Source organism: Platalea leucorodia, assembly GCF_965183815.1.
Source record: "Platalea leucorodia genome assembly, chromosome: 9".
Classification (NCBI taxonomy): Eukaryota; Metazoa; Chordata; class Aves; order Pelecaniformes; family Threskiornithidae; genus Platalea; species Platalea leucorodia.
Window position 1 is genome coordinate 31,877,663 of NC_138831.1, and position 24,028 is coordinate 31,901,690.

At 40.1% G+C, this 24,028-nt stretch overlaps 1 protein-coding gene across 2 annotated transcripts in view; it reads left to right on the top strand.

Moving 5' to 3' along the window:
- DAPK2 (death associated protein kinase 2) overlaps positions 1-23,960 on the top strand; it is a 39,733-nt gene extending 15,773 nt beyond the window's left edge. Inside the window, exons 2-9 of one of the 2 annotated variants that reach the window (XM_082321941.1) lie at positions 3,143-3,364; positions 10,900-11,038; positions 14,200-14,329; positions 15,486-15,534; positions 16,223-16,249; positions 19,797-19,949; positions 21,347-21,392; positions 22,290-23,960. In XM_082321941.1, the coding sequence (XP_082178067.1) occupies positions 3,143-3,364; positions 10,900-11,038; positions 14,200-14,329; positions 15,486-15,534; positions 16,223-16,249; positions 19,797-19,949; positions 21,347-21,392; positions 22,290-22,925 (1,402 nt within the window). In that variant the 3' untranslated portion in view covers positions 22,926-23,960. The remainder of the gene's footprint in view (positions 1-3,142; positions 3,365-10,899; positions 11,039-14,199; positions 14,330-15,485; positions 15,535-16,222; positions 16,250-19,796; positions 19,950-21,346; positions 21,393-22,289) is intronic. The other variant, XM_082321942.1, reaches the window with a different exon arrangement.
- Positions 23,961-24,028: the final 68 nt, after the last annotated feature.

Genomic DNA, 24,028 nt, shown 5'->3' on the forward strand with positions numbered 1-24,028 from the left:
ATTCTGCAGATATTGCTTAACCCGCCCCCCCATTTTGATATCAAGTTACCACAACAAAATGCAGCCTTCGTGAAGCAATAGTTTTAGCCAAAATTTGTTTAACTGAAGTCCTATTCTGTCTTTACAGCTTGCTAGCTTTTCCATCTCACTCTTATCACAAGATGCATTGTGCACTTAAACAAAGCAGACTGAAGCGTATGACCTTATCCATGGGCTCAATTCTCCAGCTATCTGGTGCACTTCACCACCACGGTAGTGTTTGTAACAGTATATACATGGCCTGTTTGCAAGGCAGATTCTGTGGTCTTTTCTTTTTCTTTCCCTCTGCCAAAAGGGAGATTGATAAATCCCTCCTGTAATCTAGCAATGGAAAAATAAATAACAAGAAGTAACCCTCAGCTTAGATTTTCTGGCAGAGGAGGTTTAGGGTGGTAATAAACTGTTCTTTTACTTGAAATGACAGATGTACTCAGCTGGGGTATGAGGTCCTTTAGCTAGTGTCCAAACAAAAGCAGTCAACTTTTCTTTCCATTTATACTCTTGTAGCTTTTATTGCAGAGATATTGCTCCAAGACTCGTCAGCAGCAGCCTGCAACAGACTTACCAAACACAATCTCTGAATGCTGCTGCTAGAGTAATTTTGCTTGACAGTTATTCTTGCCACTACAACACTTCCCCACGAGCTCCTTGTTTTCCACCAGCTCAAATTCAGCGTCCCATTTTATTATGTACTTTACACATCATTTTGTCCAGGTCTGCACTAGTAGTTAGTTATGGAAAGGTAAAGTAATAAAAAAATCTGAAGTGCCACTAGGTACAACAAGGTTCATCAGAACATACATATTTTTTTAAAAATTAGTGTAGTTTATTTTAATACTTTGTATGAAAGTTATTGAATTCACTGCATCAGTGAAAATACGGGGCTCCCCTTTGAGCAATGAGAGAGAGCAGTACATGAATGAAACTCATCCTGAATGGAATGGACTGACCTCATTTATGTTTGGGCTGACTTAAGTTTATGTCAAGACCAAATGTTCTTACTCCTCATTGTTACTTGAGCTGGAGGTGCTTGCGCTAGGAGAGCAGTGAGTCTGCCTCAGTTTTGTTGGAAAGAATTAACATCAATACTTTTTGTGCTTTAACCTAGGTTTTCTTTTTTTAAAACCTGTGAGGTTTTGAGTTTCAGTTTTTTAAGATCTAAGGAAAACTTGAGAATTGGAGAGTGTGTGTGTGCTAACAAGACAATTTTGTATGAATTCTGTGAGAAATCTTTATCCTAACTTGATTTTAGTAAAGACTAGTTGAAGTTTAGAGTTTCTGATGAAACCTCAAGCCATATAAGTTTCACATAACTTCAGACTAACAGGTATTTAGGTCTCTTCATTAATCAACCTAAGGAGTTTATATATATTTAAATCTATATGCCCACCACTCTTTGCTTAATTTGTGTTACAAATTTAAATCAAACCTAAAAAGCTGCAGGTGTTTGTTTAAATCTGCCAAGTGATCCTTCATGAAAAGAAAGTGTGATTTTTGTCTCCTTTCTGGAGTCACTTTGGACAAGAGCCTGTTACGTTGCATGGCACAGCACTGTTTGTCCTTAGTATTTCTGTTACAGTAGCAGCAAACTGAGATAGACACCTTCGTGCTAAGCAGTGTACAAATATCCACAGGCATACTGTGTGGAAGAAAGTAAGTCTCTTTCCTGTTTTGCTGATGGGGCAAAAGTGAATTGCTAAAGGGTATACAGTACTTTTGTGGCAGAATTCAGATTGCTCAAATCCCTCCAGTACTTTAGCTACACACCATCCCTTCCCCTTAATTTTTGTAAGGTAGAAGTAGCTCTCTTAACATGTCCTGTGTAGACTAAATGCAAACACACAGTAACAGCTTATGATTTAATTTCCTTGTTTGTATGTCTGTGATGACTTTAGTGTGATTAAACATTTCTAAGACACAACACAATTGTCCTTGTCCCTTCCAAATGGGATGAGCAAAAGGATCCTCTGAATAATCAGTTCTTTCCACATTCTTGCCTTATGTAGAATTTGTATTACTCAAATTCTGCTTCAGCTGCAGACCACCTGTCTTTCTTAATTTTGATAAGACATCTCTCAGCTTGATTACAGTTATTTTTTCAGAAGACGAGTGAGAAGGAGGGAACATCAACGCTGTGGAGATGGTGCCTTCTCTAAGTTCAAGCAGTGCCTCTCAAGGGCATGGTGAAGAAAGAAAAGCTCACACAAAGAAGAACAAAACAGGGTCCCATACTTCCCTATTGAAGAGTCAGTAACAACTGTCTCACCTTGAAAGGTTCCCACCACTGACATAAGGCTGCAATCTGCAGGGTTACTATTATTTGAGTAAATCATTTGACCTCCAAATGTTTTGCTCTTAGGAGACAAGGGGGAAATTTTACAGTTGGACTGGAATGTCTTACTTTAAGAGCCACTTTAGGAAAATTTTATTGGCAAATGGCAGCTACATGCCTTCTAGGTTTTAATGCAGCCACTTTACTATTTGGTACAGTGGGAAATTCTTTGTCCTTGAAGTGCAGTGAGAAAGCTGCACTTACTCCAGTTACATTTACAGCTAAACTATCAAGTGAAGTGCAGAAATATGAATAAACAATTCTCTTATTTGAAAATTGGTTACTGGAGGTCAGTTCTACATTTCCAAAGGGTTATCAATCCTTTGAGTTCTTTTCTGAGAGATGATTCTTAAGGGAAATACTTTAATGCATGTGTGTCCTTTCAGAACATCCAGTGGTGTGTTGCGGACTTGAATGCCTTAAGCATTACCCAGTGAAGGAGTGGTAATTCGAATCTTTTGAGGCAAATCTTACTCATTTAAACATGAACTGTTTAAATTTTAGAGATTGTAACATTTGTCCCCCCTTCTTATCAGACATTGCTTGGTTTTGCTAAATTTCAGACACAGCAGGAGTCTACCTTGTTATGCTCTGGTGATTTTAACTGCAGAATTCTGGCAGTCCTCACTATTGTACCAAGAACAAGCTTGTATGGTTAGCAGTGTTGCTCAGGGGTTACAGGATCAAGCTTTGTATATGAATGGCTTATTTGGGAAGCTGTGATTATATGAAAGCTTTAAGAGAATTTTTGTTATCTTCTTGTCCTTGCAGTGGCCAGTTTGCTATAGTGAAGAAATGTCGAGAAAAAAGCACTGGTATGGAGTATGCTGCTAAGTTCATTAAAAAACGTCAGAGTCGGGCCAGCCGTCGTGGAGTGAGACGTGAGGAAATTGAACGGGAGGTTACTATTCTGCAGCAGGTTCTGCATGCCAACATCATCAAGTTGCATGACATCTACGAGAACAAGACGGATGTGGTCCTCATCCTTGAGCTGTGAGTAAGGGGGCTTCCTATTCTCCGGGGTAGGATGAGGTAAATAGGAACCGGAAAGGGCTGCAGAGGCTGCCAGAACATAGAGGCACTGTTAAAATGGAGCTGTTGTGTTCTCAGGCCTTGCAGATCTTGGCAGGAGAACTGAATGAGGTTGCTGGTAAACAGCCCCCCACCCCCCTTCATCCGCGTGCCCTGGGGATACAGGTGCACCTTAACGTCAGCCGAGGCCATTGTTGCTGAGCCAGGGAGTGTTGTCAATTTGAAAACAGTTTACTAACAGGGGGATTACCTCATGTCTGCTTGGTGCTGCCCTGACACAAACCTTGGAGGAAGCACAAATGGCCACTGGATGCTCATTTCATTTTTCTGTCTGCTTTCATCTCTTCCAACGCAAGTGAAGCCACCAAGACCTTTGCAAAATTTGCAGCCATTCTCACTACTCCCATATTTCCCTCATTTAGAGGAGCCTAGGGGAAAAGATGGGAGGAGGGCAAGGGAAGAGTTTTTTTTAATCCCTAGACTTTGACTATTGAGGATGAATAGCAGCAGGGTGGGAGTGAAGGAGAGCTGCTCACTCTTCTCTTGTTCCCCCATGTGATGGGGGAAAACCCCTGCCATTTACATCCTGCTGACAAGTGAACACCCCTCAACCAGGGGATCTGTGGACTGCTGTAGCCTCATCCCTGCATTGTGACCCATTGGATAGCCTGGCTACTGGTTTAGGATGACTATCAGACATATTTGGCTATGAAATGCAAACTGGTTTGTGCTGTTTAAGAAGAGATTTAAGACCGGCTAGCAGCAGCTTCTCTGCCTAGGCTTAGGGGACAATGGGTTATTCTGCAGAACCTGTGCATGTCCCTGCCTGGAAGAATAAATGCACAGCCCAGGGAAGCTGGAGATGTGGTCAGGAATCATCTTAACAAAGCCTTGGCTGAGGAGCCTTTGCTTAGTTGGAACATGAGTTTGCATTTTGGGGAGTCACCTTTGATGCTTTTGTCTGTATTTAATCTTATTGACTGAAAGGAAGTGAGAGAACCTGGCTAATAGGTGTTACTATGTAGAGGAATGCCAGTTTATTAGAATTTGAAGCAGTATCAAAATTGCCAGTCTCTGCAATAGCTATTAAATTACCTGCAGGAATTCTGTTTGGTTGGTTGTTTCATCAGCCTAGAAATACTACATCCCAAAGACATTAGCTATTTCTTACACTCTGTTGCCCTTCCTGTATGTTTGATGGAACTGAGGTGAAACATTTGAGACAGATGCAGACCACAGGTTAATAATGTAATCTCTTACAACACAACTTGTTTTGAACGCGTTCTGCCTGTTTCTACTGCCTGGCTTGAGATTCTTAAATCTCAAGACAGACATGCCTGACCATGTTTTGGAAAGCTGTCATATCATTTTAACAGTGTTTCAAAGTCATTATGTTTTGGAGATTGCATGCAGGGGTTGGTTATGTGATGTTAATCTGAAATGTGTGTGGAGGGTAAAGTTTACACAGTCACTTCAATGCTGACACTAATGTATGTGTGATGGAATTTCTTCACTTTTGTAAAACATAATGTGATGTAGAAGGACCCTAACAATAAAGAGGAATAGGAGGATGATTTTATAAAGAGGAAATACTTCTTTCCAGCCTGGCCAGAGCGCTTTGCCCTGTGTGGATAGCATTTTTGCCTTCTGACCTGGCAACCCAATATGAGTCAAAATGGCATTGGAAGAGTTATTCTTGTTCATGTGACTTCAGCTTATATTGGAGAGGCTAAAGTACAGGTTTTGTGAGAATGGACTAGTGATATCCCAAAAGGATGAAGAGTTGCTTTGGCAGAGCTAGAACAGGAGACATAAACCAGTTGCAGTAGTTTTCGGGATTACTAGTGTACAATACCAAGGAAAGGTTATTAGACTAAGTAACTGATCTATCAGATAGACTGAACATACGGGAGTGTTAGATGCTGCAGAAAATTGTCATCACTCTAGGCAGGTCACATAATTAATTTCACCTTTCCCTGGTCGCGCCAGGGATGCAGATTCTTTGCTGTGAAGCCAGGAGGGGAACTAAGTTGCCTGCTGCTGTTTGGCTTTCTGTTCTCAGTACTATTTGCCAGCCATTCTGATGCATATTAGATTTGACCTGTAGCCGCTGGGAGGTCACAGAAAGGTCACTTGCTCCTCTGCAGTGCACCTGCAGCTGAGTGCTATAGAACATTTGGATGTCCCCAAATTTAATAGTGTTACTGTCATTGTGTTAGTTTGAAAACTTTGCAGTTGCCTAATGTCAATTACTGAGTAAAAAAAAAAATCTGCCATGATAAAGTTATATCACTTTTTAAAGAAATTAAAAAGGGGAGGCACCAAGTAATTGGGTCTGTTTATACCCAAACTTACACTGGGAGAATGAATTTGGATGAAACTTGGCACTTGACTTGTTGCCATTCCAGGTGTTTCATGGCTCAGGATCAGGACTGTAATAGAAGTGAGTGACTCTGTGTGCACAGACGATCATATAGACCTATGTCCAAAGCATCGCCTTCTGTACAGCTGATAGTGTGTGCTGTTGGTCTACTTTAAGGAATTGAAAGGCATGTAAATTATCTTAATGCATGTGCAAATTTATATCTATGTGCATTTGTGTGGCTCAGCCTTCCTAATCTCCACTGAGAACCAGGGGAAACCTGAACACTGTCACACAAAGCAGAGAGTAGAATTGCGTGCTTGTACTCATCAGAGCCAGGAATGGAAGTAGCTCTTCTAATAAATAGAGCTTTGCTGGTCAGAATGTATGGTGATGGCCTAAGGGGATGAAATTTGTCATGCAGTGAAGGAAGACAGACATCAATTCAAGCTTATTTGGGCTGTGTCCTGCTCTTTTGTGGAATCAATATCATCTAGTTGACAAAGCTCTGAGTCTTACAGGAGCTGTGCAGAAGATGACATATCCTTTATCTGTCAATTCACGGTACTAAGGTAAAGCTGTAAGCAAGGAGACAGCCTGAGGTCTTCTGCTTACTACAACTTTTAGGTAATGAGTAAATGATGCAATTTCTGTGTGTATGAATCAGGAAATACAGAGACACTGTGGCTGAAGTTATGTAGACCATATGTTCCCTAGGGCACCTGCCTTGACCTTGTGTATGGAATCCAGGCAATGAAGCTTTAATCCCTGAGTGAGATGAAATAACCACTAGCTTTCCAGAGGAGCCAGCATTTAGGCCGGAGAGCATTCCTGGAGATTAATGTGACTGCTGGTAGATGGCATATGGGTGATGATAAGGATCTGTTAATTTTTAAGTATATGTCTATGGCCAAACGTTGGTCTCTGTAGCCATGCACTAGAAGACAGGAAAGGAGCTTACTTTTTCTGACTGGCAGCTACTTTGTGCCAAAACAGCCTCCTATTTCATTACCGTCTGCTTTTTCCTGTCCTCACATGGCCTGACACATTTTGCGTGTCCTATTGTCAGGCTGTAGCTTACTGCACTTCTAAAAGGCTGGGTGCAACAGAGTTTTGACCTGATTAAGGCCACTGCATTCAGCTGCTGTATACAAAGTGAGGATGATGATAATTGCTAATAAAGATAATTAAATTCTCTCTGTAAACAGATGATCTCTCCTCCTGGCACTCTGATATCAGAGTCTCATACTCCCTGCAGTTTACCAAAATAAGTGTTACAGCACCCAGCCAACTAATTTTATGTTAAGCTACAGTGGACTTTAGCTTCAAAAGAATGTCCCCAGTATTCTTGATTAATTGAAGAAGCTACCCTGGTGTTTAAAAGAGGCTTTGGATAAAATGTTGACCCTCTCCCAAGCTCACTGTGCTGGCACAGGCAAGACTATCTCCTCTTTACACAGGGGTTGATTCTACAGGTGCTGTTTCTTCTGTTCAAGAGCAGGAAGAGCATTGCCAAGTCCACTGCTGTTACGTGCAGTTTGGCAGGTACACAGTTTGCCCTTCCTTGTACACGTTGTTCAGGGATGTGATCTGCACAGCTTTTATGACCTTGCTCTTCTCTGTCTCTTGGGCCCTGCCTTGAAGCTGCTTTGCCCAAACAAAAGCAGCGTAAAGGCAGGTTTGATTGATACACCAGTCTCCTCTACTGGTAAGTGTTAAGGTTGTGTACACAAAATAAACAGCTGTTTCCAAGAAGTAGGGCAGCATTGTCGTTTGTCTTTTATTGGACTTTGAAGGAAGAGCAAAGTCATCATTTGTTTGCTTCTTTGTTTGCCATGGGAATAAGGTGACATGGTAAAAGGGAAAGAGATGGAACCAGAGGAAGGAATTTTTCTGTAACATAAGGTCCTTTGAGAAAGGAGCATTTGCTCTTTTACAGGTGGTGCTGATTTAGAAAACACACCTCCCTGGATGTTCAAATGGAACTTTTAGTGCAGTTATGAGTGTTTTACTGCAAAGGAGTTAGTGCTGAACTGTTTTTTTTCTGGGATCCCAAAATGGCTGGCTTTTGAGGTTGCTCAGTCTCTTCTGCCTGAGGGTTTCTCTGAGTTCACGTGCATAACTTGGGTAAGAATGATCCTGCACTAAACTGTTTAGCACTCTCTTTGTACAATTTACTCAAACCTGGTTTTAGAGCCTGAACTTTGTTAATGAGACATCATCACATCTCTTCTACTGAATTTTCCTTTAGATTACTCTTTTAAGGTCTCTGCAGCTTACGCTAATGTCTTAGGCTATACCACAACAGACTGGAGATTAATGTACACTTTGTAATGTGTGCTGATCTCTGACCTTCAGAAAATGAAATGCTCATGTAGATGTTGTAAGAGGGAGTCTTTTGCTGATGAAGTAACAGATGGACTTCAGACTCCCTGAATCTTTTTTTGGTTTCCTTTTTTATTTTTATGTTGTATTCTGCATCTTGGAAGTTCCCCCTGCCTAGCCTGATTCAAGGTTAGTGTGAACTAGAGAGAAGAGGGAAAATACAGGAAGGAGCTAGCAAGTAAATTTCCTGTGATCCTCGTTCTTGCAGGCTGTACAGTTTCTTGAGTGATGCCTTAGGTGTAGCTGGTTGCCCAGTATGTTGCTGAGGTTGCCGTTGGGGCAAAATCCCTGGTGTGTCCTGAGCAGCTAACCCACCTCTTTTAAGTAACCACTCTTGGGGGCAGCAAGAGAGAAAGGGAATTAAGTACCACTAGTCTGAGCAGCTAAACAATTTTCTGACATTCCTTTGTGTAGCAAAGGAGATTCCTCAAAAGAAAGTTGCCAGCCTCCTCCAGGCAGGAAGGTATCCTCTAGCATCCTTAGCACAGTCCTCTGTGCCAGGGGAAGGTGAGGGGAACGGCTTTCACAAAGTGGCTCAGCTTGTGTGCTCTCCTTAAGTGGTATCTTCTTTTGCTGGTGTTGGAGAACCAGAGGCTGGGCTACATGGGCTGTTTGTCTGGCCCGAGAGAGAACTTTTTTATTCTTAGTCCTGATTAAAGAGTCCACCTTAAGGAACAATCGCCAAGGAGATTTTATAGGGTAAAAGAGGAAGAGAGAGTAGCGTGCCTACATGGCTAAATTCCAGAAAAGTACAAGAAAAGTATCCTGGTACAGCTGGCTTCCTGATGACCAGGCCATAGTGCCTGCCAGAGGTGATTACTTAAGTGTAGTTTGAATAGAAATCATTAAGGAGATGGGACTTGCTTGCTCTCTGTACACAGATTTCACCAAGAGACTACCAGGTTTTACTTAGAGATTTCTTTACTGTCTTGTCACAGTCAGCTGTAATAATTTTTTAAACTAATGAACCAAGGTCTCTATGCCTACTACAATAAGGAAAGGAGACAATGTTCCCAGGCTCCTGAAATGCACTGAAATAGGGTAAAACAAAACCTGTCCAGCAAGGCTGATGGTAGTGCTGACACCTTTGGTATTTGGTCTCTGATTTTCTTTTTAGATGACACATAAGAGTCTCACAGGCTGAGTAACTGAGATTAATAGGAAGAAGAAGACGGCAGCCAGAGACAGCAGTTGGACCATATTCCTGAGTCATATAAGTTTATTTTTGTTTGCCAACCATTTAGTTATAACAATTAAAGTATCAAGTGACTTCTGCTCAGGTGAAGTGTCCTGCCTCATGTTGCTTAGAAAGTTCCTGACTATGTGGGAGCGGCAAAAAAATATCCCGTAATCAGTGCTCAAGTCAATAGGCCCTGTGTAAATCTGCCTTTGGAACAGCAAGGTGTGCTGTCACCCACAGCAACAGTAGAAGCTAAGAAGTAAGCCCAGTGTCTTTGTGGCTTTTGACACATTGTTCTTGTTTGTAGTTGACTTCTCTTTGCAGTTTTTGTAGCTGTTCACAATAGTTTAGTCTGAAAGAGGCAGAGTAGGGAATCACCATCTTGTCACCACCAGTGTTGTGTAGGAGCCTGGGCTCAGAGGAATGATTGCCCAAAAGGCCTCTGCAGTGCACAGTGTGATCTAACTTGTCTGTGAGTCACAGCACTTAGTAAACTCAAAGCATTTGAACCTGCCAGTTCTTTTACAGGTATTTCATCAGACAACAGGGCCAAAAGCTTGTTTTCCAAAATGACTGTTGGATCTTTCAAGTCTTGTGCTTGCACTCTGAATGGTGAGCATGGATGGGTGGTATACCTGAGCCCAAGAGCAGCAACTGCTTTGTGGGTGCCCCCAACAGTAAATTTGAATGAGAATAAATCAGTAATATCAATGACAGTGTGAACTGGAAACAATAAATGTAAGCATCATTATGAATAACAACTGTAAACAATGCCCAATTCAATATCTAGATCATCCTGTTTCATAATATGTAGAAAAATAGCACTGGAGCTTTCAATACAAGGCACAAAAATGAAAATAGAAGTTTTATGTACTAAATATGCATGGAACATATTTCAATTTTGATGTGAAAACTCCTAGTAACTAATAGCACTTCCTTGATTTGGGAAAACAATTTTAGGTACCTTCCAAGCTGCTACAATCTGCTTTCTTCTTAAAAATTCAGCACAAAATAAATGCTTTCCTGTCAGTTATGTCAGGCAAGAATCCGTATTAGAACAATGTAATGGCTGTTCTGGAAAGAAAAGAGATTCCGCTGGCAGATCTTATTGCCTCATGTTTCTGATGGCAACCGATAAGAGAAGTAATTCTTTAGCAGTTCTTGACTATTACAACTTCTTCTATTTCCTCTCTCTCATCCAAAATGAAAATGTTGCAAAATAGCAGTTGAAGGGGTTAACATCAACGTCTACCTATTGAAATATGTACATGTCTGTAGATTCATCAAACAACGTGCCTGGTTTTGGTCCTTTATAATCCTTGATGAATCAAACCTTGCAGCATCAATGAATTAGGGAAAGCTAGTCCTTAATTTACAGGGAAGACAGCTGAAGCCAGAAGGAAGTTTTGGCACACCTGGAACCAGAACACAAAACTCTAGATTGTCTGCAAGAGTGCCCTTTTTCTAAGTGTATGGAGATTTTTTTGCTAGTTTCGTTTTCTGTGCTTACGTTTATTTTATATCTTACAATGCAGTAGATAACAGGATGTTTTCTGGTGTGTTTTGCAGAGTTTCTGGAGGAGAACTTTTTGACTTCCTGGCACAGAAGGAGTCTTTGAGTGAAGAGGAAGCAACTAGATTCATCAAGCAGATTTTGGATGGTGTGAATTACCTTCACTCTAGGAAAATTGCTCACTTTGATTTAAAGGTAAAGATGCTGATTTAGACTTACTGTTATTGATGTTTTATAATGATGGACTGTACCTTCTACAATTTGTTAGATATCTGTATTTGATAACATGCCTAAACTAATAGGTAAGACCATTTTAAATGCACTTCACAGCTGAGTGCTCCAAGGAAGACAATCTCCTTTATCAGGTCTGTGGTAACTTTTGGATGGGCTTATGTATTTACTGACTGAGAAAAAGAAATTGTAAGTCTTCATCCTTCAGCTGTTTGCATTTGTGTTATCATCCAAAGCATGCTGTTTAAAAAATAAAAAAAAAAAATTAGAAGAAATGCATTTTTGGGAAGAGGAGGGCCAGGTCCAGCTGCAAACAACTGTTGCTGCTTCCATTCCCCACTGTGTTTAGAATTACATGAGAGGTATGTGTCATCCAGTGCAGTTTGGTTAACAGAAAGACTTCTTGCTTTCTTAGCTGTTTAGGGCCTTGAAAGCACATCACACAGAGCTCTCTTCCTACCGCATCAGGTGACATCTATAGCTTTGGTCCTTGACTTTGGTATCAGTACAACTGGCCTAGACAATACAGAAGAGGCTGTCTGTCTCTCTCTCTCCTTTTGATTGTGGCCTAGCTAGGTGAACATGCTTCTCTGAAGCTAGGAGTCTGTTGTCCTTGGGAATGAAACTCTTGAGACTAGAAGAAAGTGCTTTCTCAGTAGCAGACTTACAGCTACAGAACTGGCTGCCTCAAACATTGCTGCTTCCAGAAATACATTCAAAGTGCACTTATTCCCTAGGAGAAAGTAGAATAAAACAGAGAAGGGAACTATTTTAAAATGAAGGAAAAAGGGAGAAACTCTACTGCTAGATTACATGTTCCTTTTCTTAACTTTAAATCCAGGTTAGTTTATTACTAATTACTAATTATGTGTGTGCTATAGATAGACTCCTCCCAGATTCTCAGGATATATATGATGATTCCTTGTGCTAAATGTGTGCTGTCTCTGACTTAAATTGCTTGGTCTTGAGTCAGACTTAATGGCATATATGTAGTTGTTGCAAATGTTGCAAATCACATCTAACCTAACAAACTGGCTAGGAAACTACTGTCCAAATCTTCATGGGGTGCATGTGAAAAAGCGTAGGAGATGTGTGAACATATAAAGGATGTGCACTTGATTTTTAAATTGCTACAGAAATCCAGAAGCCAAAGACTGAAAGTTTTCACTGTGATTAGAAAAGTGTAATATCCAGTGGCGTGAAATTATTGTGAGAATATAGGTGCAACTTTTTCTATACTGATCTCTAGCTACTAATCTTGATATTTAATACCAGTAATGTCAGGTGGTCAGTGAAGATGTTACAACAAATGCAAGATAGAAATCAGAAAGGATAAGTAAAGAATCATTTCACTGATAGTGAATATCAAATGACCTAAAACATATTCACAGAATAACTCTCCTGGGTTTTATAGGACTGGGTTTGGAGTTTTGCTAGTGTTAAATTAGACATGTATTTTTAAGCAGTGATCTGATTAGATAGAGGATGATTCATAATTATCTCGTCACTTGACAGGGCTCCATTGACTGCAGTGGAGCTACAGTGACTTACACCACCTAAGGAATAAAACAGTTCAAGAGGTAGTGACTGTGACTTTTTGCCATTTCAGTCTATCTGCTCTAAACAAGCTTACATCATGTATCTGGGGTGAACACATATGCCCTAGATCCATCGAAGAAAACCAGACTTGTTAGCCTGAGGCTAAAATATTCTTGGTCCAATGACTATGACAATAAATTATTCATATGCTGTCTTTCCCAGTGTAGCTCTGACTGAGAGTGTGTGTTAGCAGGAGCTGCTTCCACGTTAGGATCTGCTGTGAAAAGGCCAGGCAGCTGCCAGCAGGGAATCAAACTGCCTCACTGTTGCTCTTGAGCTTATGATTAAGTTATGACAAATTAACACATTAAAGGTCTTCATGGGAGATAAATCGAACCCATAGTTTACACTGAAACCTGTGAAATAGGGCCATGGTAGGGAGTAGCTAAGGCTGAGAAATCTAGTTGAAGAAATAAATTTATGAAATATCCGTTACATCTGGTAAAGAAAGTCACAGTCTGTAGTTGAAAAAATTAGCTTTAATTTCACAGTTCTAGCTTTGGCTTTTCCCTACAATGCTGTGAGAAATGCTATGTGTTCTTTTAATAGCTTGCTGTCATATATGAGCTAGGACCTCTGATCCCAACTCTTTCAATTTTCTGGACTGTTCAGATAGTAAATCCTAGATCTTTCCTGACCTTGTTGTTGCAGCTGTGAATTTAGTCTTATAGAGAAGAGCATTTGCCTTCCCTAAGTAGGTTCAGATGTGACTAGAATTCCTCAAGAAGCCTTTAATAAGACATCTTCCAGTGGGTTACAATACAGTATAGGGACAGCTGAGCAGAAATAGTGAGGTTTCCCAGTGTAAATTCCAAGAACAGATCAGTAAAATTGTTGTCAGTTGAAATATTCAGTGGTGCAGTTCTCCTCAGGATCAAGCAATGGCACTCTGTCTCTGCACCAGGTATCTGCACTGCTTCAGCTACCTGCTAGCTGCTGTTACGTGTGCACCAGTTGTTGTAACTGAGGCAGATCCATGGGGTCAGGGTGTGACATCTTCCCAGGAGGCCCTGTGGGCCAGGGATATACTTTCTGTTTTAAGAGGGGCAAGATAAACTGAGCTTCCACTTCGTGTTATATCACAATGCTGCTGGGCCGATAACCTAGTGACATATCTTGTCAGATTAGGGAACTACATACAGTTATGTGAAAAACTTCTGTCTCATTGTGAAAACAAGGGTATCTTGTTTTGATCCTGGCAATAGCTATCATTAAGGAAATAAGCTTAGGAGTACTGACAGGAAGATAGGGAAAGGCAGATTTTGCATGAAAGAAAATTAAAGGAATGAAAGCATTACTCTTATTAGATTTGATTTGCTTTTATGAAGTTCTGGTCCATTCAATGATGTCAAATTTCAGTTGTCATCCCTTTCTCAAAAGAATGAATTGTAAATGTTCAGGCACAGGTATGTGTTTTTTGTTCTATAGCGTTGTATATGTGAAGAAAAAAAAAAGCACTTGAGAACTGTTACTTGCCCAAGATATTAATATTCTAATAACAAAGATCTATCTTTTGTTATTTTTAGCCTGAAAACATTATGCTTCTAGACAAGAATATCCCTATTCCACACATCAAACTCATTGACTTCGGCCTGGCTCACAAAATAGAAGATGGAGTTGAATTTAAAAATATTTTTGGAACTCCAGAATTTGTAGGTGAGCAAGTGACCCGTTCTTTGACTTGTGTTGTAAATTCCATGAGAAAGTTGAGACGTCTTTTCAAAGTTAAGAAGTGAGGGACAGAGGTATTTTCAATCTCATTTGTATCAAGGTGACCTAAATCTAGAGGTTTACTTTGTTTTTCTGGAATAGCCGAAAGGTGCTTTCTATAAACCAGATGTGCTTCTCCTGTGAGAGTAGGTTGCTGCCAAATAAGTATTTAGAGATGTAAATTCAGGATTGAGATTGTGAAACCTTGGAAACACAAATCATAATATTTTTACTTGTTGCCTGGGGCAGGTAAGCTCTCTGCGTTGTACAAGGGTACACAATTACATGGGTATCTCTATCATTGCTTTCTAGATAAAACCGCCTCACGCTGTACACCTGTTGAGTACAAAACCTTCACCTCCCCTTACACTTTTCCACCTGATCCTCTTTTTGTTGCTCACTGATGATAATTCTAATCTGTCTTGCTTGGATTTTAGGTTAATCCTACTCCTTTCCACTAGTTTCAATTAAAGGTTTTGGCATTGGTTTTGGGGGTTGGGGGGTGGGGAGAGAATTGTAATTCGTATTCCAGTTAAACACAACTGTTACAGACACCTTTTTTCGTCTCATTACCTCACCTTGGTCTTTTCTATTGCATGCAGTCTTATATGGGGATGTTTTCCAACAAGAAGATGTTTCTTATAAAGATAATAGGGTTTGACATGGATACCAATGTAGTCTGGCATGTAATTTCAGTCTCTTGCCCGAGGGCTTTTTCTGACTGCCTGTTAGAAACTAGCTTTAATGGCACCAGTTAAAAACAAAACAAAAGCTCAGATTCTTAAGGGCAACAGTATCCTTGGAAGGTGAAATAATTTGTTATTTGTTATGATTTGCACTGTAATTAGTACATAATATTTGCTTCACCCTTATTCGCGAGTTGCATTATGCTCCAAGTTAGTCTACATAATCTCTTCTGGACACCTGTGAACTTGAATTCCTATCAGGGCTGTAAAACTATAAACAGTGCATCCTGTAACTACCTTTCCTTTTCCCACCCCCCCCCTTTCTCCTTCTTGGTAATTCTTGACCTGCTACTCAGTTCAGCCTGGTAAAAATTTGTTACCTCAGTTGCTGATGTTTGATTAAATTTTTCTTACAGCTCCAGAAATAGTAAACTATGAACCGCTTGGACTTGCTGCAGATATGTGGTAAGTTTTTAACATTTTTTTTTTTTTTCAGGTTGCTCTACTATTACTTTTTCCCAATTTGCTCTGAATAGAATCCATGCTACTGGAACAAATTAAAACCAAAACGAACCAAAAAACTTAAGTGCAGTTAATAACTCTGTGTTCTGTCTTTCCATTTTTATGCATTCTTTTTAATTAAAAGATAAGCATTTAATTTCTGCAAAATTACCATGAAAAACTTTAATGATGTCAGTTACAGAGTTAACAGTTTGCCACTATCCACTGCAGAGGAGCACTCTTAAAAGAAAACACGTCCCTGCAGCGTTTGTGACACCTTTATTTATAGGAGCACTGCATGCAGAGGAGACCTGTGTACTAATCTGATCTGCTGAGAAGGCAGGCAAAAGAGGTCACCCCAGATAAAACATCCTTGCTTCTATTTCTTTGTATGTCTGATGTGTACTGTAGTAAATATCTGCTAAAGTAGAAATACATAAAGAGACTTCAAATATCCACATTACTTGAAGTTATATGTTAAATTCACATTTTTCCTGGAACACCGTTCTTTAAAAGAGATATTAGCAGTTATCTAAAGCCATGATGGCTCTCCTGCCTGTATAGCAGCTACTATTGACTTTTTCATATTGTGTACATTAAGAAGAATACAGGTCATGTACAACCCCTGCAATTAATCTCCTTTGTTTTTTAGGAGCATAGGAGTCATCACCTACATACTGTGAGTACAATAGATTCGCTCCTGTAGAAGTGTTCCTAAAGCTCTATTGCACTAGTACAAAACAGCTCTTCCCTTTAGTCATTTAAGAAAGGAGCTGCACACATGGGGTGGGCAGTGGTTTGTCTAACGGGCAAATATTATCCTGCAGCCTTTTTAAGTTTGAAATAAGGGGTAAAAGAAGAGGGGCATTCTGAGCAGATGAAGAGCAAATGTCTCTAGCATCGCTGGGCATTTCTGCTTCTTATGGGACCTCATCAGCTCCAAATGGTAAAGGATGGAAAAGCTCAAGTGTATTGGTTGCTCATAGAATGACTATGAGCTACCAGTGTGTGGAGAGAATAGAAACAGAAAGTGTAATAGTACCATTTACAAGGTGAGTTATTTCAGGTGAAAACAGAGAAGATTTAATTTGCTTGTAAAGGCAGCAGTCTAGATTACTGTGCATAAATATGATCAACCATATTCAAAAAGATTAATTTAAGCTGGGATCAGAGCAGAGAAGTTGACCCTGGGAACTGAGAATTCTTCTTACAGGAGAAAAAAGGGCTTGTTAAAGCTAGTAAAGCAAAGGCTGGTTGGTAATATAATTGCAGTCAGTAAGCACAAGGGGAAAAAAGACACTTTTTAGAAAAGTGTGTCAACTGGTGATGAATAAACAAAAGTAGGAAATTATGAAAAGCTCAGACTCTCAAAGAATTGAGGTTCCGTGGGCATACTGGGGACAAGCAGTCGAGAGAGTTTTAAGATGGAGCTTGACAATTTGTGAAACTGCTTGTGTGACAATGGATGCATGCAATGGAGGGACAGCACTCGTTGCTTCAAGAATTCTTTCCTCTGGTTTGATATGAGAATTACAGAAGTGGTCAGAGATCCTTGGACCTAACTGCTTCCATTGAAATCAAGCTCCTGTGACTGCTGGGGCGCAGTGCATGGTGGATACTGTATGCTTGGAAATGTCTCACCCTAACATTCCTACCCTGGGCTTCTGCTGTTCCTTATGACACTTTAGAGGATTAACTTGCTGCCAAACTTAAAGAAGGTGCACTGTAGTGTTAGAGGGATTTGCACAACACAAATTGAAGGGGAGGGTTTGTCTTTTCAGTGTGGAAAACAAATGTAGTGGAATTAAATCCACTCTTGGGCTATACCCAAGGCTTAGACCCCAAAAGCTGTAAAAGAGCTATGGTCTGAGAAATCAGATTCAGTGCAACAAATTCCCTTCTGTCCTGTGGTGCAGAAAAAGGTAGCGATACTGGTTGAGCCCAAGCTCAGGTAAAGGAGTTTAAAATGTTGTCCAGACCCTTGCTTTTTTTCAGCACTCTGGTCTTCAGTGACATGTGTACTTGACAGGACATTAAACTTTGTAAATTGCCGTTTATGTGTGTTCATAAATGATGAGAGGAAAACTTAGGAGTTGAAGATAAACAGGTGGGAATACTTACCATGTGATTACAGTGATGCACAGACAGCAAGGTGCTCTCGAGGTTTTTCTGTTGCATTGAGTTCTGTCCTAGGGGCAGCTGGCGTGATATTCTATGTACTAGAAATTTGTATGCCTTTAACTAGTATTGCCTGTTAATTTTAAAGCCTTTTTGTTCTGAAGAATTCTGAATAAGTGGGGTGTGTTTAATGATACCACCTACTTAAGCAAACATGGCAGCAATCAAATGGATGCCATCTTCAGATGTAGAGATCAAAATGCCTACAAGTCCTTAATTCAGTAACCACTGGAGTGATTCACTGGGTTGTAAGGGCGAAGCAAAGGTCTGCTGTTACATGTTTACAGGCACTGAGTCAGGATATGACAAAAGTCATTTGCATTAGGTGTTAGGATTTGAGAATTCTCCCATTTCACAGACCTCAAAACTGAGTCCCAAAGAGAAAAAAAAATGCAGAGGAGAATAGAGCACTGTTGGCTTTGGCATCCGGTGAAGGGCCAGAAGGTAGAATTACAGCTGCTTCATGGCACAGTTTTGGGAAAAGGAAAAGAAACCCAGGCTTTAGGGCAGGTTTCCAAGCTTTAGTTTTGGAACAATGCCCGTGGTCCGTGGTGAGGTGCCTGCTTCTGTTAGCCGCCTTTGTGGCTAACAGAAGTGGAACAAAAGCTTAAGAGGGAGTATGTAAAACCTGTTAAGAAGTGAGATTGACTGTGGCTTATGGGGTGAAATTTACTGCATCAAAGACAACTGGAGGACCTCACTCATGCTGCCTTGCTGTGTCAGCTGCTTTGGTGTCATTGTATTATTGTAGAGGGAGAGGAAACACTTTATGCCCTCAAATGTGTATTCTGTGGATAAAACCACATGTGGTAGCTGGGGACTGGGATGAATGGCCCAGGTGGTCCCATCTAACTTTTTGCTTACCCCTGAATTCCCAGTCAACATGGTAGTAGCAAGACAGACAGGGTAAAAGGTTTATTGAGCGGGATCATATAAGCAAGGAATTTAGTATTCAAAACCTCCATTTAGATCCCAGGAGCTTGCTGCAGTCCTGTTCTGAGCCTGCTGCATCCTGAAACTATGCTATCAAAGCTAGACATAATAGATAAGCATAGTAATAGCCCAGAAGATTTAAAAAAAGGGATGAGATCAATTTCCTTGGTATAAATAACATTTCCCGTAAACCAGACTTTTGCAAGTCAGCATCCGTGTGGATTGGAGAGGGAGGAAGGGGAGGGGAAGGAAGGCAGGGCGGGAGGAGTCTGCATTGAATCTGTTCTGACACCTGAGTTTTATGGAGCAGAGGTAAATGGTCATCAAAGATGAAGGTCATCAGTCACAGTTGAGAGGCAAAGCAGGATGAAAGCTTTTTCTGTCTAAGTAGAGATTGTTGAATAGCATTTTATTATGATGATGTCTCCATTATATCCTTGCAGTTGGAGCAGAGTGCCAACAGAATGAAATTTTGCATTGTTCAGAAGCAGTTGAATTTTATTGCAGCTGAAGTCCTTTTGTTTGTGGATTCATTTTAATGAGCAGCGTGGCCCTACCTCTCTGGCACAGTTGGCCCCTAGGCAAGGCCAGGCACCTGACTGCCAATCACGTGTTGTGTTTTGGTTCCAGCTGAGAAAGGTCTCTTGGCTGAACCCACTGTGCAAGGAACTTGTCAGTAGCTTTGCAGAAAGAAAAACAGTAGGGGCAGGTTTTTTCCTACCCGAAGAATATCTATAGAAACACTATCTGCTTGATGGCGATAGAAGCTTCTGCCTGGTAGTGTTTGTGGGTTCACAGAGATAGAGACTCTCTTCAGCTGAAGATTTTTCTAATTTGATTAGCAATGACTTCAATGAGACACTTAGGAAAGGAGAATCTGTGCATTTCTATCTGTGTGCACGTATTAGTGCTGCACTAGAGACTTTCAAGATGAGTCTGACTCATAACCACAGGTGTAGTGAGCCAAAGCTGGACCTGTTATTTCCCATGTGGCATGGCTGCTACAACATGAGATCCACAAATGTCCTAAGAGTATATTACACAGTTACTGTAATTTCATTAGGGGACCTCTGCTGTTTATTTTTCCAATTGATTCTTCTTTCTGGCTTATCTAGGCTTAGTGGTGCATCACCTTTCCTTGGAGAAACTAAACAAGAAACCCTTGCCAACATCACAGCTGTGAATTATGAATTTGATGAAGAATTTTTCAGCAATACCAGTGACCTGGCAAAAGATTTTATTCAGAAACTCCTGGTGAAAGATACACGGTAAGTAAAAATTCAGGAAGATCCATTTGTCTCAGATAAACCTGGTGAAATGCAGCCTGACGAGTAATCTGCAAAGCTTTTCCTGCAGTGTGTATTGGCATTCAAGAGCCAGACAGGAGGCAAAGTTCTGCTGCTGTGCTCCTAGTTAATCACTGCACCCAGAAGCCCTAACAAAAGGAACCAAAATCTCCTCAGTTAAATTTCACTTTCAAGACTGAATTCTCACTTAAGTGAAGATGGTACAGCAAGGTGTAGGTGAAGGGCTGAAAATGGTGTGCAAAATCTCTAGTTCTGGGTAACTACCACGCCAATATTTCTGTCTATTATGAACTACTTTCAAGGAGGTGACGTGATCCCAGAATATGCTCCCAGTGGAGCAAGGGCAGAAAAATCTTCACATGTGCTCCTAGTGGAATTGTCCCTTAAGTCTCTCTGCATCTGTGACAATCACCTAGAATTTGCATGACAGCTATGCAGATCTTTATTCCCAGTGCATTGGAACCACAGACTTTTTTTTCCCTTTTCTTGCTTTTAGTAGCATGCACACAGAAGGAGCATCCCCTTCCCCGTAACACTGTTTGTCCTGAAGGAAAGTCAGGCCATTGCAGTTCTTTCTAATGGCTTCATTAGGGGAGAAAATAGGTATTAGAGAGCAAGAGGCAAGGTGTTCGGTCAAGATTTCTGCAAATCCCCAGGCCTTAGAATAGGTTAGAGTAGCTGGGGTTTGACAAGAGGTTTGCACAGGTCTAGCAACCTCTTCTTAAGAAAGGACAAGTCAGTGATACTGATATTTGTCCCACATACAGAGGTAGTCCCTGTGCAATGCTGTGTTTCTACCTTTGATTCTCAGTGCTCTTAATGTGCTGTTCACCAAGATGCCACAATGCAGAAAGAAGCTAGGATTGATCAGGTTTGATTAGGTTTGAAGTATTCCTCTCAGAAATGTTGCTTTCAGGAAGTGGCAGCTCCTGCAGTGATGTAATATTGTGTTCCAAAGGACAGTTTTGATATAATTCATGTTGTATACCTTGATTCAGACACAGTCGTATTAAAGGTGTATAAAAAGGATTTTTTTTTTAAGCATGTAGGATGAACAAAACAAGGTAATGTTTTATCGCTTCTTATGGAAGGGTACACAAAAATACAGGTAGATTTTGATCAAGTAAGAACTCAAATTGTGTGGAGGGAGGTCAGCTCCTTACTGAAGCAGAACAGTTACTAAACTACACATAAGCAGTATGCCTCATGGAGAAACAAAACCCTGAAATTTGCAAGTTAGTCATGGCATTATCTTGATACATGCTTCATATGAAGCCTGGGAGAAGTGTGGGTCAATGGACTTGTGTACAAGGTATTTCTTATTCAAGTCTGTGGGGGTTTTTTGTGTTGTTTTTTAGGAAACGGCTTACAATTCAGGAAGCTCTGTCTCATCCATGGATAACGGTAAGACTGAATAAAGAGACAGATCTTGCTTTTTACTATGAGCAAAGCAGAGATAATATTCTCACTCTTATTGATGTGTTAAATGGAAAACTGTCCTCTAAGTACTTAGAGACCCTAAGTGTCTCGAAGAAATGCACTGGAAAGAAATTGGTTGGGTCTGACTAAATCCTTGGATTTCTGCAAATGACTTCTTTTATTATCATAACTTTCAAAAAGAGGGGGACAAAGCTTTGATATTTGCACTTACAGTATCCTACATTAGACTGTGCTTTGCATTTTTCCCTGTTTGCATGCAAATATACTACACCTTGGGTTTAGTGCTTTCTTGAGTTGAGAGTTGACTACAGCCAATGTGGAAAATATAATTTCTCTGAAGATATAACTGCTGTACCAAGTGTGTTGATTTGTCTGTCTATATATATTTTTTTTCATCATAAACATTGCTTGCTTTTGTGGATAAGCCTCTTATTGAAAATACATTTAGCTAATCTCAGCATGAGTAATGAGGATGTTTGAAATTCAGTTTTTGCTCTGCATTGCACAAAACATTAACTGGAGTGTTTTCAGGATTGTTGTTTTTCCTCTTACAAATATTGATAGCTTTGAGACTGTTAACTGCTAAAAATTAACATGAAAATAAATAGCAGTCCTGTTATTTACACTTTTCACACTGGAATGAATGCACATCACTTGTCACATTCATTTTTGCGTTTGTGTGGTTTGTTTTGGTTTTTTTTTTTTTCTTTTAATCAAATGCATGAAGGAAAATCTGTGGGAGCAAAGAGTCTCCCAGCTTTGTGGAAGTTCGGGCTGCATCCTTTGTGTAGAGTTTTTGAATTACTGCACTGTCTTGTAAACGCTCAGTAATATTGGTTCCTCTGTCTGACGACTCACCAGCTGAAAGAAGAAACAAAAGTCCAAGAAAACAAGAAGGTTGAGAACACACAGCTGAAGACAAAACGCCTGAGAGAGTACACCATAAAGTGCCATTCAAGTATGCCTCCCAATAATACCTACATCAACTTTGAGCGCTTTGCCCGAGTGGTAGAAGACATTTCACTCATGGAACGGGGTTTCAGCACTTTGGCTGCATCCCACGATTCCTTGCAGGAGGACATTGATGCTCTGGTTTCCATTTATAATGAGAAAGAAGCTTGGTATAAAGAAGAGAATGAAAGTGTGAGGCACAAGCTGTCTCAGCTGAAGTATGAATGCCGTAAAATTGAATCCCTGAAAAGACATCTACAAGATGATATCAAGACTGTAGGCACTAGTATTACAGGCATAACCGGGAAATACGCTGATCTGCAGAGTCAGTATGAATCTCTCAGTCAAGAACTTTCTGAGGAACTCAAGTGGATACAGGATTTAATGAGTAGCTTTCAACTGGAAAATGAAGCCTGTGTGAATGGAAACTTTGACTCTGTTTTCAACAAAGATATTAATGAATCACTAATGGATCTGTTAAATAGATCTCGCTGTGAAGAATTCCTTGCAGGGTTGAATCTTGATGTAGCAGAATCAAATCAGTAATGTTTTAAATCAGGTCAGGTGCAGGGTTTGCTGCCTGTTTCAATGTACAGCAGTTTAAAAATTTTTCGGTGCATAGATTCTACAGAAAAACATCACCTAGAACTAAAATAGAAATTCTGTTGTGTTCCATGAGATCCTGACCAAAACCATAAACTCCCAGTGGTTTGTAGTGTTCAAGTTTTTTTCCCATGTTCAGTGTCTGAACTTACAGGAACTAGATTATCACAGTGGTACGGACACATCTAACCCTATAGCCTTTTGCGTTGCCTATATCATACTTCATCATGTATTACCGTTCCTGAAGATTACTAAGTAATTAACTTGGAATAAAGAGTAGGTCAGTCTGTACTTTCTAGAAGCTGGGTGCCTGGAAACTAATAAAAGTCTTATGATAGCATCTTTGGTTGGATGAAGGAAACAGTTGTGTAGACCTGCTGCATGCAGGCAGTTCTATAGACCATACGAGAGAAATATTTGCGAAGGTTAAAACTGTCCTGTAAAACAAAGTAAATGGTGTAGTAATTTAACATTTAGCTAATACTGTGGAAATTCTCTGTGAAATGACTGCTGATGAAGAAAAGTCAAGATTATTTTTTAGGCCAGTTATGCAGGGTGAAATCTTTTACCATCAAAGGTGTTAGCTGTTGATTAATCCTTTAGTTTAAAATTCAGCTAGGTTTCCTATCCTATACCAAAGAAATCCTATTCAAAAGACACAATTGGGAGCTTGTAATGAACTGATCAAGTAACTGTGTATGTAATTTTACAGTGCAAATATTAATTTGTGAGTGATAAGTGATAACATAGACCTCTGGTTTGCTTTCTACAGTAAAGAAGATGACAAAGCTACAACTAATTTAATCTGTGGTGTGGGATTTGAGACTAGTGTTCTTGCTGTGAAGATTTTTTTTTTCTTAAGTTTTAGAAAGTAAAAGAAAAGTTGGCCCAAACTTGAATCATGCCCTGCTGTCTTGTATTTCAAAGAAGTCATTTGATTATACTGTATTAATATGCACAGATTTACCCATCTCGGTTTTGAACACAATAAATAGTTATTTATGCAGAAGGCAATTGTTCCTTGATGGTGTAGTTAGTGACTGAAA